The 15,694-nt window shown below is 35.5% G+C and overlaps 1 protein-coding gene across 1 annotated transcript; it reads left to right on the top strand.

Moving 5' to 3' along the window:
- Positions 1-3,831: 3,831 nt before the first annotated feature.
- Positions 3,832-15,131, top strand: LOC123559143 (E3 ubiquitin-protein ligase TRIM33-like). The gene is made up of 3 exons (XM_053544021.1): positions 3,832-3,970; positions 8,211-8,600; positions 12,045-15,131. The coding sequence occupies exons 2-3, from the start codon at positions 8,260-8,262 to the stop codon at positions 12,358-12,360; spliced, it is 657 nt and encodes a 218-aa protein (XP_053399996.1). The 5' UTR covers positions 3,832-3,970; positions 8,211-8,259; the 3' UTR covers positions 12,361-15,131.
- The last annotated feature ends 563 nt before the right edge of the window (positions 15,132-15,694 follow it).

The following is a 15,694-nucleotide window of genomic DNA, read 5'->3' as shown; positions in this document are numbered from 1 at the left end:
TCAATTTTACTGTCCCCTGAAACAGAAATAATTTGATGAAACACCTGTTTCTATACAATGGCATATTAAATGGCGTTGTACATAATGATGATGATGATGATGATAATGATTATATTAATGATAATAATAATAATAACTTTATTTAAACAAACAGGCATAATGGCGTCCTGCCCCTTGAGGCCATTTTACCGTCATTTATTGTCGAATGCCAGTGCTTAAAGCCTTACATGGTATGCCCAGACGGGCTGCATATAAAGGTTCAAATCACCTGACCTCCATACGTACACTGTTGACGAGTCGATATAAGTCACATCAAATGCTTTAGATTTCTTTTGTGAAACAGGGAGGTACTGATTTTGTAACTGGTAATTTCATAACAACTGAAGTCCATCAAAACTCGTAATATGAACTTAGGTGCTACCTAGAAGGCACAGCTCCCTTGAAAAATCACCAGTGCCCCTTGAAAATTAAAGGAGTGCTGCTGGAATGACCTGGAATTATGAATCCGTTTTAAAAAGTTTATGTTCTTTAAGATCTATTAAAATTTTCATGAATTAATGATAATTCCTGATTTCTGAATGAATGTCTTAGAATGCATTAAGATTAAATCTGAAGAAAGTTACAGTTCTTTTTAGAAAGAAGAATGTGTCCAACTTTAAGGCAAAATACTGCTATGATAGACCTCTGGTATGGGAGAATGAAAATCATTTACATGTACAAAGCTTGTTTAAAAACCAAAAGACTAGCTTTGTACATGTAAATGATGAGAATTTTACCCAGAGAAAATCACTTTTTTGCCGTAATTCTCGAAAACTTCTGTTTTATTTACTGAACTGCGAAGTTAACATTTTTATGGTTAATCTTTTAGCACAACTGATATAAAATAGGAATGGTAGTTACTAGTAGGAGCCTTTTTGATGTTTATTGATAATTCATAGTCAATAGTTTTTTTCCTAGTAATAAACTCTGGTCAGTGTTTTTTAAGCTTGTGGATGAAATATATGTTAACAGGGAGAAGAGCATTTTGTGCTTTTCACAGTTCAATGCCTGTAAATTTTGATCCAAAAACCTTTTTTTTAAAAAAAGTTTTATCTACTGACTACTGTAGGCTACAGACAGTACTACATTGGAACCTGACATCACTAAAAAAACACTTGTTAAAGGAGGCAGTAAACAGTTTTCTGAGCTCCTCAGCCTAGAGTCGCCTGCCTAACTTTCAAAACCTCACACAAAAGTCTGTAACCACACACCTGAAATAAAGATATTGCAACATTAACATCACTGTATGTCTATCGTTACAAACCATCTACAATACATCTCTAATATCTAGTTTTCTGTTTACAAGACCTGAATTTTGTGCTCTCCCGGTCGCGGAAACTGATGACGAAAAAAGCTAAATTTGCCAATTTTTAAATCGCTGCAGAAAATTTCCTGAAAATGATAGCCCCAACTGCTACACTGTTCCATACTCCAGTAACACTGTAAAATCTGAAAATAAGCTCAAATATATGTGTAATCCGTACCGTTTCTTCACTGTTCCAGTTTTCCTGAGGTCCCTGCTAAAATGAAAACCCCACTTTAAGCTAGCTCAGAGGAAGCATGTATACGCTCCTGCAAGTCATTACGTCTTACTATCAAGATCAAGGCTACTCAACTGATTTTTTTTAAATAAGTGAAACTCAATTCTAGCCGCTGAAACTTCAATTCTAGCAATTATTATTATTTAGAAGTTCAAATATGCACTTCATTCCGTAAATTGCCTCTTATTTGTAAATTTCACCCCGGCCAATTCGACACTAACTGCTCAAAACTGTTTACTGCCTCCAAATATCACATGAATGACTTTATTTTTTTTACAATACTTTCAAAACCCATAATAAATAAAATATAAAAAAAAATGAAATAAAAACGAAATTAAAAAAAAAAGACGCTTCTGATGAGGATCAAACACCCGACCTTTGGACTTCAACGCGACCTCGCTAACAACTGCACCAGTGTGGAAGTATGACGTCATCAACACAAATATAAGTATATACAATAAATTTCAGTTGCGGCGGCGTGACGACAACCGTTTCACATTGAAAATATTTTTTTTCGTAGAAAATGTATTTAGCACTAAATTCTTATTATCAGGCGCTCATTTACATTTTTATTCAACGTTCAAAGCAGTAAGCGAAACGCTTTTGTCAACTGTAAACAGCAAGCGTCTATTGACGTCTTACTGATTAATAACTATGAGCACTGCGTACTGGAAGAAACCCGAACAACACCGATTCCAAAAACTTACCACGAATTTTCAACTCGATAGTAATGTCTGTACACAGTTTTAAATTCATTTTCTTTTTCACACGTCTAACCGTAATGCGACGCTATCGGCGCCGCTTCGCGGCGCCGGTAGCTCTGCTAATATCTTTGTCAAAATTTAGACAAAGCTCGCCTGCCGCTAAAAGAACTGAATATAAATTAAGATTCGGTGTAAATAAGTTTTCTCGAAAATTGTCATTATTATTGTCTAGTTGGGTAGAGTATTATGTCTAACTATAGAACCTGCCTATTTTGTAGTGTCTAGATTATGAAGTCTGCGCTTATCTATTTGAAGTCTGTTTCAGCATGTATTTGAAGGGATCATTTAACTGTTTTATATTTTACTGAATAGAATACGGATCAATTTTCTAGCAATCAAGATCAATGTTGAATTTTAAATGCACTACACCCAAATAGAAAATACTCAACTTAGATTAGTATATATGACCCTTCGATATTGCTACTCATCATGCCAAGAAAGAATCACATTTGCTTGATCACGAAATATTTTTTCAAATAAAAATATGAAATGTTTATAACTATGTATTTTTTGGTAAAAATTGACAGATATATATATTTTTTGGACTATAAACGGACAATTGCATGCATTTCAAATCGTTTTAAATTAGTGCAGATTAATTAATGAGCCGCACCATGAGAAAAGCAACATAGTGCGTTTGCGACTAGCATTGATCAAGACCAGCCTGCGCAGTCTGGTGAGGATCCATGCTGCTCGCTAACAGTTTCTCTTCAATTTGCAATAGGCTTTGAAAGCAAACAGTATGGATCCTGACCAGACTGCGCGGATGCGCCGGCTAGTCTAGATCAATGCTGGTTGCAAACGAACTATGTTGATTTTTCTCATGGCGCGGCTAATTTTATATTCTTACAAATTAGTTTCTGTCCCTATAACCGTTATTTTAACAAATTACTATAGTCAACAGTTTTTTACGATGTTTTACGAATTATCCGATGATAATAATTATGAACTGTGCGGATAATTGTAACCTATTAGCAGATAAATCGTACAAAATAGACAAAATTACTTTGCTTCGGTTATCGTTTCAGCCATCTATGGGAAAATAAGGAGCGGTTGGAGGAGGGTTTTATTTTTGAACCCTTTCAGTAACACTTAATATTTCAATTCAACAAGGTTAAAAATAGTGTAAAGACTAAGGTCATTAACACTAGTTACGGCATTATGGAAATAAGGCGACGATATCTTGTTATAAACCTTTAGTCTGCTGGCGGAAAGTGAGTCTGCCTTTGCGACCAGTGTAGACCCTCCAAGATGAGCCTGCACATCCATGCAGGCGGATCATGGCCTGCGCTGTTCTCTATTCTGTAAATTTTCAGTGAACTCCCCTTTAATAAATGATATTGCCCAAACTGAATGATGGACCAGACCATTTTAGAAGGGTTAAATGATTTATGATGTATAAATTGTTGTGTTTAATGAAATGTTTGTCATATAGCCTTTGATAACCGCATAACATTGCTTGTGCAACGTGATGCGATTAACGACAATTAGGTCAGGTATATATGAATTTCATCCGGTAACTAAAACGGATTGTTTGGTTTGAATGATCACTTGTAAAATTTAAAACATATTTATATTTTCCAATGTATAGATTTACCAATGCGTGTTTGGAATCTGCTTAATAAGGTAATAACATTTAAACTTTCGATTTCTATTAGATTATTGATCAGGTAAAAACGAAAGTTAACTATACAGTGATATTATTCGTTTAATGTTTTGAAACATGAAATAACATACAACTAACAACAAATTTTATGAAATAAGACCGCAGAATGAATATAATTATCCATGCTGTTATTAGTTAAACTGTTGCTTGGCATTGTTTAGTGGGGCCATTTTAATATCTGAATGTTTTTTTTTTGCACCAGGAGAAGAGAATTTGGAAATAATTATAATCAACGTTTAAAACTTACAGGAGACAGCTTTGCGACGTGTTTGAGACGGCGTATTAATTTCTGTTTCTTTTAACTGAACTAATGCTGAATATGTTATTCCTAAACCGATAAAAGAAAAAACCGTGCTTGTCTGAACGTAGTTAGCAATTAATACGTACAAATAAAGGGTCTTCAAAACAAGTGGGCAAAAGTAAACCTTCACTCTGTTACCTTTTCTTACTTTTTGTTCCTAAAATTAATTATGGTAGCACGGAATAAAAGCATTGACCAAAAATACTGCCGTGGGTACTTAAACCCAATAACTTGTACCGTGATACAAAATTTATAAAAAAAGATTATTGCTGTCTCGCATGGTTCTCGTATAAGTAGATGAAACTTAATCGTATATGCATCATGTTTTGTCAGACACCAGTTACATCAAAATCAATCTATCTATGACGGTATGAAATAGTTGTTATATGAGCCGCGCCATGAGAAAACCAACATAGTGCGTATGCATTCGCGCAGTCTGGTCAGGATCCATGGTGTTCGCTTACAAAGCCTATTGCAATATGAATCAAAGCGCTCAAAGCGCTGATGGTGGCTGCTAATCAATGTGTAAAATATTACAAAGAAAGTGACATTTGAGGAATTCTTAATATAAACCAGAAGAACTTTTTTTTTTTGGGGGGGGGGGGCAAAATATTCAGCTTTGGTTTTAAAATTAATCCTTTTTTCATTGCCAGTCATTGTTTACATACACGCTGATTCTGTCTTTAACGAATAGTTTTGATCCTTTTTGATTATTTGTGACGAAAACAACAACTTAAATTATTTTACTGTAAATAAATGATATAAGCTTTTTTCTACAAACCATTCAGCTTTTAAGATTTCTTTCTAAAGCTTTTGGGCTGTGCCTGTCATTAATTATATACACACTGATTTAGTCCTTATCGGATAACTTTGGTTTTCATGAAATTTTTGTGGAAGAAAACAGCACAAAACATGCACCACAAATGCACCTCAGAATTTCAATTCTGCAGCCAGTGTATTTAAGAGGCGCATTAATTATCACTCCATCTGTTATACCGGTACTCAAAAGTCCGCTAGACATAACAGCAGGCTTCGCAAAAATGTTGGACATTTAAGTCAGACAAACTTACAACTTTAGTCAGACCGTGAAAAAAATCGAAAAATAAATTATGTAAATGGCGAAACGAAACCGTTTTAATTTTTTAAACATATTTGTATCAATCCAGATATTTTGAGCCGCACCATGAGAAATCCAACATAGTGCGTTTGCGACCAGCATGGGTCCAGACCAGCCTGTGCATCCGTGCAGTCTGGTCAGGATCCATGCTGTTCGCTTTCAAAGCCTATTGCAACTAGAGAAACCGTTAGCGAACAGCATGGACCAGACTGTGCGGATCCGCAGGTCCATGCTGGTCACAAATGCACTATGTTGGTTTACTCTTGGTGCGACTGAAGTGAGCAGAATCTGTCTTAAAACAATATTCAATTTTTAAGTTGGTCAAAGCTGTTATCCGATGGCTTGATACACTCTGACATAATGTCGTTTCAAAAAGGCGAGTATTGATATTATCGCTGCGCCCGTTGATAATTCGTGTTTTGTTAGACGAAATTGTACCGAATACATGTGTAACTATGCATTAATATAGTATCTTATGTTGTACACTTGCTGAAGGAAGATTATCCGTGAGGGAATATTATTTAGAAAACATACATGTCTTTGATTCTCATAGCAGGTCACATTGCAAACAATATTGAATGAATTTTAGCTGAATATTCTTTTGTTTTGTTCACTCTCGTATTGCAAAGCATGTTTAATTATATTTTGTTCTTAATATAACGATGAACTGTACATGTTTAAGTTATATCATTAAATTACTGTCCTGTTCTGTTCTGTTCATAAATCATCTTACTAAATTAGTGCGCTAATTAGTGTTAATTGGCAGTAGCAACGCCTGAGGAAATCCGTATCACTGCTGATTATCGTTTTTCTATAAATAGCCTAATTAACATGTGGTCACATTTTCGAGTGTTTGAAACGACAACGAGACAATACTGTCTAAAATTCGGTAACATTCTTAGATCACTAGGGTTGCATTAACATAATATCTTATATTTTAATAGTTATGATTGACGAACATTAAAGTTTATTCTGACATACTTGAAAAATGTTACAACTTGCTGGAAAAGCTATGGTAGGTACAAACTGGCATTGTCTATGGACCGGAAATGTTCGGAAACTTTTCCGTTGAAATTCCGTTTCTATTTTTAGTAGCCGTGGATTATCTGTGGATTTATATAATCTGTAGATTATTGTTGCTATTAGAAGTCATCGTTCTTTATCAAATACAGTCTTATATTTCGGGAGTTATACATGTGACAATGCGGTTAGGAAACATGTTTGAATTGTCAGTCTGGATTCCCGGCTAGGTTTCAACTTTTTCTACGTTATAAGCTACGTGACCTCGGCCAGTACTATGCAATAGCTAATCAATATCATCGCTCAGTTCAGGTGACATGAGGTCAACGTTTATTCACGTGATCATAAATTTGCACATTTGTATTCATACCCGTGGTTGTTTTAATTAAAACGTTGGCTTCAGTTTGTATTGATTTTAGTTGCCGAATTTACATTAAAATGGTATTAAGGCATATATTGTAGCATTGCATATTCTGCACGTTGTGTAGATAATTATTTCCCTGGAAAGCCTGGAACTATTTTTGGTTGTTAGGATGGTCTTAAGAACTGACAAGATTTCTCAAACAGAGTATTCTTTTTAACACTGGTGGCAGCAGCATGCAAAAATAATGTATTTCTTTTTTTACATTTTCTAGAAGCGTTGCAACGTTCTACATAATATTTTTTGGTTATTTATATGATTATCTTGCAAGAAGCTTATGTTTAAAAGTTTTTACCACTGGTCACTGGCTTTCACAGAACTCACTTTTTATGGATGTTAGAGAAAAATATTCTTCGCTTAAAATATATGGGTTAGTCTCTTTAAGGCTTTTGACTGTTGGAATTGTCGAACAAACTGTCGCTAGACAGCTCTTGCCGTACATTAAGACTGCGGCACCGTCTCCTACTTCAAATAAACGAACATCTTTTAATTAGACCAAACATGTACTTACGGACTCTGAAAACGCAGCAGTGCAATAAGTTGTTTCTTTTTCCACAGAATTTGTATTGTAATACACCATTTTAGAGGTCAGCTTAATGCTATTAAGTTGATACCAGTATATTTAAAGTCGAAGTAACATCCCCAACTTTGAGCGTGAAATATACGAGAACCGCAACTCTTGTCGGTATTGATTTTTTGCCTCGTGCGCCGTTGTAGTTGTTTCCCTTTACACTAAAATATCGATAAACCTGCTGTTTGGCATATATCATTTTTGAGCAACGCATCTTGGTTAAATAGAATTATTGAAGTATGCAAATTAGAGCAGAATATAACACATCTTTAAGCTACTGTAAATAATTGTATTTTATGGACTTTGCTAGATACCGACACTGTTCCATGAGTTATAAATAATTATATATTAAACAATAAGTAAAATGTACGATTTTACAGTAAAAATACTTGTTCATCATGCGTATGTAATGTGTATTTTCTGTCATGTATATGCTGGGTGAAGTTATAAGTGTAGTTGAATGCATGGACCGAAAATATAAAAATAAAAAATGCCACTTTTTAGTGGTAAAGGATATACATAAAACATCACACAAAACAATTCCCTTTCTTTCAATTCCCCTTTTAAAACTTTTCCTCTGTTTGCTTTGAAGCATAATGTTGTAAAATTATGTTCTCGTGATATTTTATATTACGGTAATATAACGCACGGTAAAGCCATCGCTTCAGATAAGTAATAAACCCACTATTTCGTTTTAGTCCTAAGTATATTATGTTCTGCATGAATTCATTGACTATCATCTATAGAGCCGATTGTTCTTTTTCGTATAGAAAAACGATTGCAAATTAACAGTAACAAGAGATTTACCAACGATAAATCATGGCTGAGGGAAGAAACCAAACATCTATCCAGGATGGTTCCGATGCCGATATTGCATTTGCATGTACACCGTGTAGTGCGGATGGTACCAGAGAGGAAGCTATAAAGTATTGTTCGGAATGTGACGAGTATCTTTGTACAACATGCACGAAATATCACCATAAAATGAAAGCTTCTCGTGACCATAAGTTGGTTGATACAGAAGAAGGCAGACAAGAGTTACTTGACGTCAAAACAACAGCGAAAATAAAATGTCGGCAGCCCCAAGATAGGGATATCGAAATGTTCTGTGGTACACATGATATGGTATACTGTCTGATGTGTATTGCAACTGATCACAGGTAAGAGTTATTGATTTCACATGTAAGCTTATGTATATGTCAGGATTTTGTTCATAGCAAGTGTTTCACTGCGCTACATACACGGCTCTACTTGATCCTTTTCAAATTTGAACGTCTAAAGGGCGGCAAAGTGCATTTTAGAATATATGTACCATCGCCGATTGCTGCACTGTTTCTTGCCGCCAGTAACACAGTGAAATCTGAAAATATGCTACAAATTGAACCAACCATACCATGATTTTGCGTTGTTTCAGTTCTTCATCTCGGTACAAATGACATATCGTATTTGAACCAGTATTGGGAAGTCCTGCATTGGCATCTGAAACCGTCTAAATTATAACAAGCGCATTATTAGCTCACCAGAGCCAAAGGCTCAGGGTAAGCTATTCTGATCACTCACTGTCCGGCGTCCGTCGTCCATTGTCCGTCGTCCGTCGTCCGTTGTCAGTAAACTTTAACTTTAAATGACATCTCCTCATAAACCGCTAGGCCAGTTTCATCCAAACTTCACAGGAATGTTCCTTGGGTGAAGCTCTACAAAATCTTTCAAAGAATTGAATTCCATGCAGAACTCTGGTTGCCATGGCAACTGAAAAGAAAAACTTTAAAAATCTTCTTCTCAAAAACCAGAAGCCCTAGAGCTTAGATATTTGGTGTGAAGCATTGCCTAGTAGACCTCTATCAAATTTGTTCAAATTATGACTCCGAGATCAAAATTGACCCCGCCCCAGGGGTCACTTGATTTTACATAGGAAAATCTTAAAAAATCTTCTTCTCGAAAACCAGAAGACCTAGAGCTTAGATATTTGACTTGTAGCATTGCCTAGTGGACCTCTACTTAAGTTGTTCAAATCATGATCCCGGGGTCAAAATTGACCCCGCCCCAGGGGTCACTTGATTTTACACAGGAAAATATTCAAAATTTTTCTAAAAATAAACCAGAAGGCCTAGACTTAGACATTTAACATATAGCAATGCCTAGTAGACCTCTACAAAATTCGTTCAAATCGTGACCCCCAGGGTCAAATTAACCCCGTCCCATGGGGTTACTTGATTGTACATAGAAATGTTTTCAAAATTTGCTAAAAATAAACTAGAAGGCCTAGATCTTAGATATTTGACATGTAGCATTGCCTAGTGGACCTCTACAAAATTTGTTCAAATCATGACCCCCTGGTTCAAAATTGACCCCGCCCCAGGGGTCACTTGATTTTACATATAAAATCTTCAAAAACATTCTAAAGATAAACCAGAAGGCATAGATCTTAGATATTTGACATGTAGCATTGCCTATTAGACTTCTACAAAATTTATTCAAATCATGACCCCCGGGGTCAAATTGACCCCGCCCAATGGGGTTACTTGATTGTACATAGAAAAATCTTTAAATTTTTCTAAAAATAAACCAGAAGGCCTAGAGCTCAGATATTTGACAAGTTGCATTGCCTAGTGGACCTCTACAAAATTTATTCAAACATGATCCCCTGGGTCAAAATTGACCCCGCCCCAGGGGTCACTTGATTTTACATAGGAAAATCTTCAAAATTTTTCTAAAAATAAACCAGAAGGCCTAGACTTAGACATTTAACATATAGCATTGCCTAGTGGACCTCTACAAAATTTGTTCAAATCATGACCCCCAGGGTCAAATTGACCCCGCCCTATGTGGTTACTTGATTGTACATAGAAATGTTTTCAAAATTTGCTAAAAATAAACCAGAAGGCCTAGATCTTAGATATTTGACATGTAGCATTGCCTAGTGGCCCTCTACAAAATTTGTTTAAATCATGATCCCCGGGTTCAAAATTGACCCCGCCCCAGGGATCACTTGATTTTACATATAAAATCTTCAAAATTTTTCTAAAGATAAACCAGAAGGCCTAGATCTTAGATATTTGACATGTAGCATTGCCTAGTAGACTTCTACAAAAAATTTTCAAATCATGACCCCGGGGTCAAATTGATCCCGCCCCATGGGGTTACTTGATTGTACATAGAAAAATCTTTAAAATTTGCTAATTTTTTTAAAAATAAACCAGAAGGCCTACAGCTTAGATATTTGACATGTAGCATTGCCTAGTGGACCTCTACAAAATTTATTCAAATTATGACCCCCGAGTCAAAATTGACCCCGCCCCTGGGGTCACTTGATTTTACATAGGAAAATCTTCAATTTAAAAAAAAAAATAAACCAGAAGGCCTAGATCTTAGATATTTGACATGTAGCATTGCCTAGTAGATTTCTACAAAATTTGTTCAACTCATGACCCCAGGGGTCGAATTGACCCCGTCCCATAGGGTTACTTGATTGTACATAGAAGAATCTTCAAAATTTTCTAAAAATAAACCAGAAAGCCTAGAGCTTAGGTATGTCAAATGTAGCATTGTCTAGTGGACATCTACAAAATTTGTTCAAATCTTGACCCCCAGGCTCAAATTGACCCAAGCCCAGGGGTTACTTGATTGTACATAGGGAAATCTTCATAAATTTGCTAAAAATAAACCAGAAGGCCTAGATTTTAGATATTTGATATATAACATTGCCTAGTAGACTTCTACAAACTTTGTTCAAATCATAACCCCCGGGGTAAAATTGGCCCCGCCCCAGGGGTTATTTGATTGTACATTTGAAAATCTTCCAAAAAATTTCTAAAAATCATCAGTTTGACATTTGAAACATGTAGCTCATATTACTCTGGTGAGCGATCAAGGGTCATTATGACCCTCTTGATTTTTAACTTTAATACTTTTCGTTACTTAATGTGAAATTTTACCATATATTATTAAACAAACTGCAACATAATTTGAGCTACGCCATGAGAAAACCAACATAGTGGCTTTGCATCCGCGCAGTCTGGTCAGAATTCATGCTGTTCGCTAAAAGTTTCTCTAATTGCATTAGGCTTTAAAAGCGAACAGCATGAAACCTGACCAGACTGCGCGGATGCGCAGGCTGGTCTTGATCCATGCTGGTCGCAAAGCCACTATGTTGGTTTTCTCATGGCGCGGCTCATTTTTAAAGTGTCTTTTATATGTACGCTTGACCTGGCCAAATCGACACTTTCAAACAATATCTTTACAACAAAAAACCATTGTCTTCTTTTGATACTCTGCAAGTTGGTGTTGTAGTTACGTAAAGCATGTAGGCTATCTAAACGGTATTTTTTCTAATAGTCAGCTCCCTAACACGACTTAGAATCTGGTGATCTGATGTTGCTGTTGCTTTGTCTCGGAGAAATTGCGTTAATGTAGGATCGAACTCGCGCGCTAGGCTCGTTTTTACTGGAAATGATATCAGAAGTTTTTCAAACCACTCGATAAGATTTAAGGTAAATTCAGGAGGTCGTCGTTTTAAAAACTTCAAAAAACGATTTTAAACACATTCAAGAAACAAAAATATAGGTATGTAGCATGTTTGATCGTGGTTTTATTCTGAAATACAGGTCTTTCTGTGATGTGACAAGTTTAAAAGATGCTTCACGCACAAACTTTCAGCACGAAGACATAGAACGTTTAAAAGATGAATCAGAGTCTTTGAAAGAACGTCTGGTTGCATCAGAGAAAAAGAAACAAGAGAATATCGTCTTTGTGGAGGAGAAACGAAACAATATTCAAAAAAGAGTTACTGAGGTCGAAGATGGTATGATACAACATATCAAAACTCTTTCAAAACAAGCAAATTGTACCCTCAACGAAACATACACAATAGTCAAAAGCGATCTAGAGTCATATATTGCCAAGCTGAGACGTAGAATATGAGGTGGAGACAACGCCTGAAACAAACCGGGAGCAACAGTTTGTTCAAGTCAAGATTTGCGAGCAGATAATAAATGATGCAGAAAACGTAAATGCCAAATGTGAATCGGACGGTCAAATATCAGTCCAGTTTGCAGAAAATACAAGTGTACCACGACAGTTATTAGAAGTCAAGGCTCTCGGGAACATAGAAATATCTCGTGCAGCTGTAAAGAGGAAAATAACACGACAGAAAGAGATAAATGTTAGAATGCAGAATGACAAACAAACGTGCCGCATAATTGATATGTGCCAGATTGATAGTGGAGCTTGTATTTTGACCGACGCTTATAACAACAAGATAAAACTATTAGACACCAAGCACAATGCGACCGATTTCCTATGTTTAGTATATGAACCGACTGGTATCTGTAGAACTGGTTATAATGAAGTAGCAGCGACTTTGAGCAACTACAAGATAGAAGTGCTGTCAGTACGTAAGCCTATTGCTATAAAAAGAACTATAAACCACAAACAAGACAAACAGTACTGCGGGATTGCCTATACGGCTGGAAACTTTTGGATAGCGACCGGATCAGGCGTTGATGTGTACGATACTAATGGAACCCTTGTGCAATCTGTTGCAAAAGATTCGACCGGTCAGCGTATATTTGAATCCACACCACAGCAAATGACTGCTTATCGGGACTTGGTATTTGTAGCTGACTATAGTGGCAACATTGTTTGTTTTGCAAGCGATGGTACAAAAAAGCGAAACTTCAACATAGTACACTACGAAATGCGACTGGTGTATGTTTATCGAATGATGGTACAATATTTGCTGTAGACGAACGGGCCAAAAAGACTGTCATGTTCGATCAGAACGGAAACTGTCTAGGAGAACTGGTCCCGGACATTCCCAGTGAGAAGATTCCAATGTCTCTTTGCTACGACGTTAAAAACGATTGCTTACTCATTGGTTATTTGTCATCAGATACTGTGATTGTGTGTTTTCGAAGTGACTAAAAGCTGCAGAAATAAAATTCATTTATGAATTATATAAACAGAGAAAGAACTCTGTTTCTATTCAGTCAGAAGTAACTGCTTGCAGCAAAAGAAATAAGTTTTGTTGACTAAAGGTACGATAAAAGCGGAATTTATAGAACATATTCTGACAAATACGTCATACTTTTTGAGAGCTAGAACAATACAATTTAATACTGTTGACAGTTATTCCAAAACGATCGGAACATGTTAAAGCAGGATATTGGAAATTATTCCAAGAACAACAATCAGTTCAAATGAGTATTTCTTGCTGAATTATTTAGTTTTTAATTGATTTAAGAAGTTTTTCATAATGTTGAGAATGTGAGTGATAGCGATAGAACCGGAAGCAATGTAACAACATATCTTGTACATCGGTGCTGTTATTTGTCCCAGAAATTACCAGTTGTAAAGTTGAAGAGGCATTATGCTTCAGTATAAAACAACATATTATACACATCTGATGTGGTTAGTGACCGAAATGACTTATAATAATACCTAAGCCTTATTAATATTTAGGCTTTATACTTTTTGGCCGGTAAATGTATGACTCGCCAAGATTTTCAGTCTGTATATACTGGTAAAGATTATATCTAGAAAGTATATACCTGCACAGACATGTGCGTTATCTGCTTTTTGTGTTCACCACCACTACTACTAATCCCCAACGATAACAAGGTTTCCGCCGAAACGCAAGGACGATTCTATTTCATGATAACCGATGAAATACCAACCCATAATGCTTACACATTACCTTCTAAGTAAATATTAGTATTTCTTTCATCTTAAATATACTATGATTATATGGAAACATAGCTCAGTCAGGTAAAACGCAGATAGCAATTGAATATAAGCAAATCATTTTGTGGGTTCGAATCTTCGTGAGCTTGTTTTCAATTTTTGTCTGTTTGTGTTTATTTTTTCTTTTCGTTTTCATTTTTACTTCCGTATTTTTTTGTTTTTTTTTCTTTCATGGTTTGTATTTGTATGTATGCCTTTATATAACAAAACAGTATGTTTATTATTTGCATGACTTAAATGCATGCATTTAGTCAATATCATCTTTAATATAATGCTAAACTTTTCTGATCTGCCATGATATCGGCTTAAGATACTTCTCTGTTGTGTTGACACATAGTTTATGAAGGAATCTACATGTTTATGAGAAATAAAAAGTTATTGTCGATGCTGAGTTTCGAACCCACACGGCAAAAGATCTGTTTAACTTGGACTGCATGCTTTACCACTGAGCTAATTTGCAATTGGTACAAAATCTAGAAATATTTAGATTGTAACATGTTAGAAAAATGTTGAATTCCCTATGTTCCATTTTAATCTATTTATAGTCATGTTTGTAAATATCAAGTTATCGTTGGGGCATAGTACTACAAAATCTAAGCTATTTAGAAATGTTACATGAATACAAATATTCAGCTGGTGCGATTTATTTATTTGCATTATTTGTTGAAGGTCCTCCGTGGCCGAATGATTACGCTTGCTGAATTAAATCAATTGCCCCTCGAGGCCTCGTTTGGTGTTTAAAATTCTTTTATGTGATAAAATTATCAAAGGTTAGTGGTTCTACCTAAGGACCGCTTGTGCCTGAAATATTTTTTTTGCAGGAGGACCTGAGGACTTCCGCCGCTACCAAAAGCTTTAAACTCGTAATTTGACTTTTTATTGTGTTGTTGTGACGTTTAACCCAACCAAACAGAACAGACAAACAGAGATATATATTTGCATTCAATTTATTTAGTTTATTTATTTGTATTGTTGAAACGCCGCATGCTATTATAGCCAATGGGAATTCTGAATAATTCTGTGTAGAATATGGAAAGTTAAACCCGATTCAGAGTAACACTATCATGTGCAAGTGCGTCTTATATGATAATATGTAAAAATACATATATTTCAGATGTCAGAAATGCTCTTCTACATGCATTATAAAGAAATATCACATGCTATTTAGAAATTGCACCAGACTCTTAAAAACCAATTCGCGAACATCTAATTTATTTCTTTTTGTATATTTGGTGCGCATGTGCACTCGTAATTACTACAGGAAAGGTTTCTGCCAATCAATTTTTTCTTATATTATAGGCTGTACAGGTGTGAATAAATTTGCAGTATGTTATAAATAAAATTTACAATACTCTCAGAGCTGTATCACATGGCCATGTCCACTTTAAACTTTAAAAAGAATTACTTTTCCTTTTTCTTAAATGACCTTTAAACCAACAAAACACCAAGAAAAGTAAGGGTCATATATCTTCTAAGAGATATTTTTGGCTGACAGGTCAACATTATGGAATAT

This window comes from Mercenaria mercenaria, chromosome 5 (assembly GCF_021730395.1).
Source record: "Mercenaria mercenaria strain notata chromosome 5, MADL_Memer_1, whole genome shotgun sequence".
NCBI lineage: Eukaryota > Metazoa > Mollusca > Bivalvia > Venerida > Veneridae > Mercenaria > Mercenaria mercenaria.
This window is presented reverse-complemented; position numbering and strand designations above follow the sequence as displayed.

Excerpts from the sequence above, each read along its gene's own strand:
- LOC123559143 (XM_053544021.1), top strand. The coding sequence starts at position 8,260 with ATGGCTGAGGGAAGAAACCAAACATCTATCCAGGATGGTTCCGATGCC. Across the intron at positions 8,601-12,044 it reads TGTATTGCAACTGATCACAG|GTCTTTCTGTGATGTGACAA; the intron begins GTAAGAGTTATT and ends TCTGAAATACAG.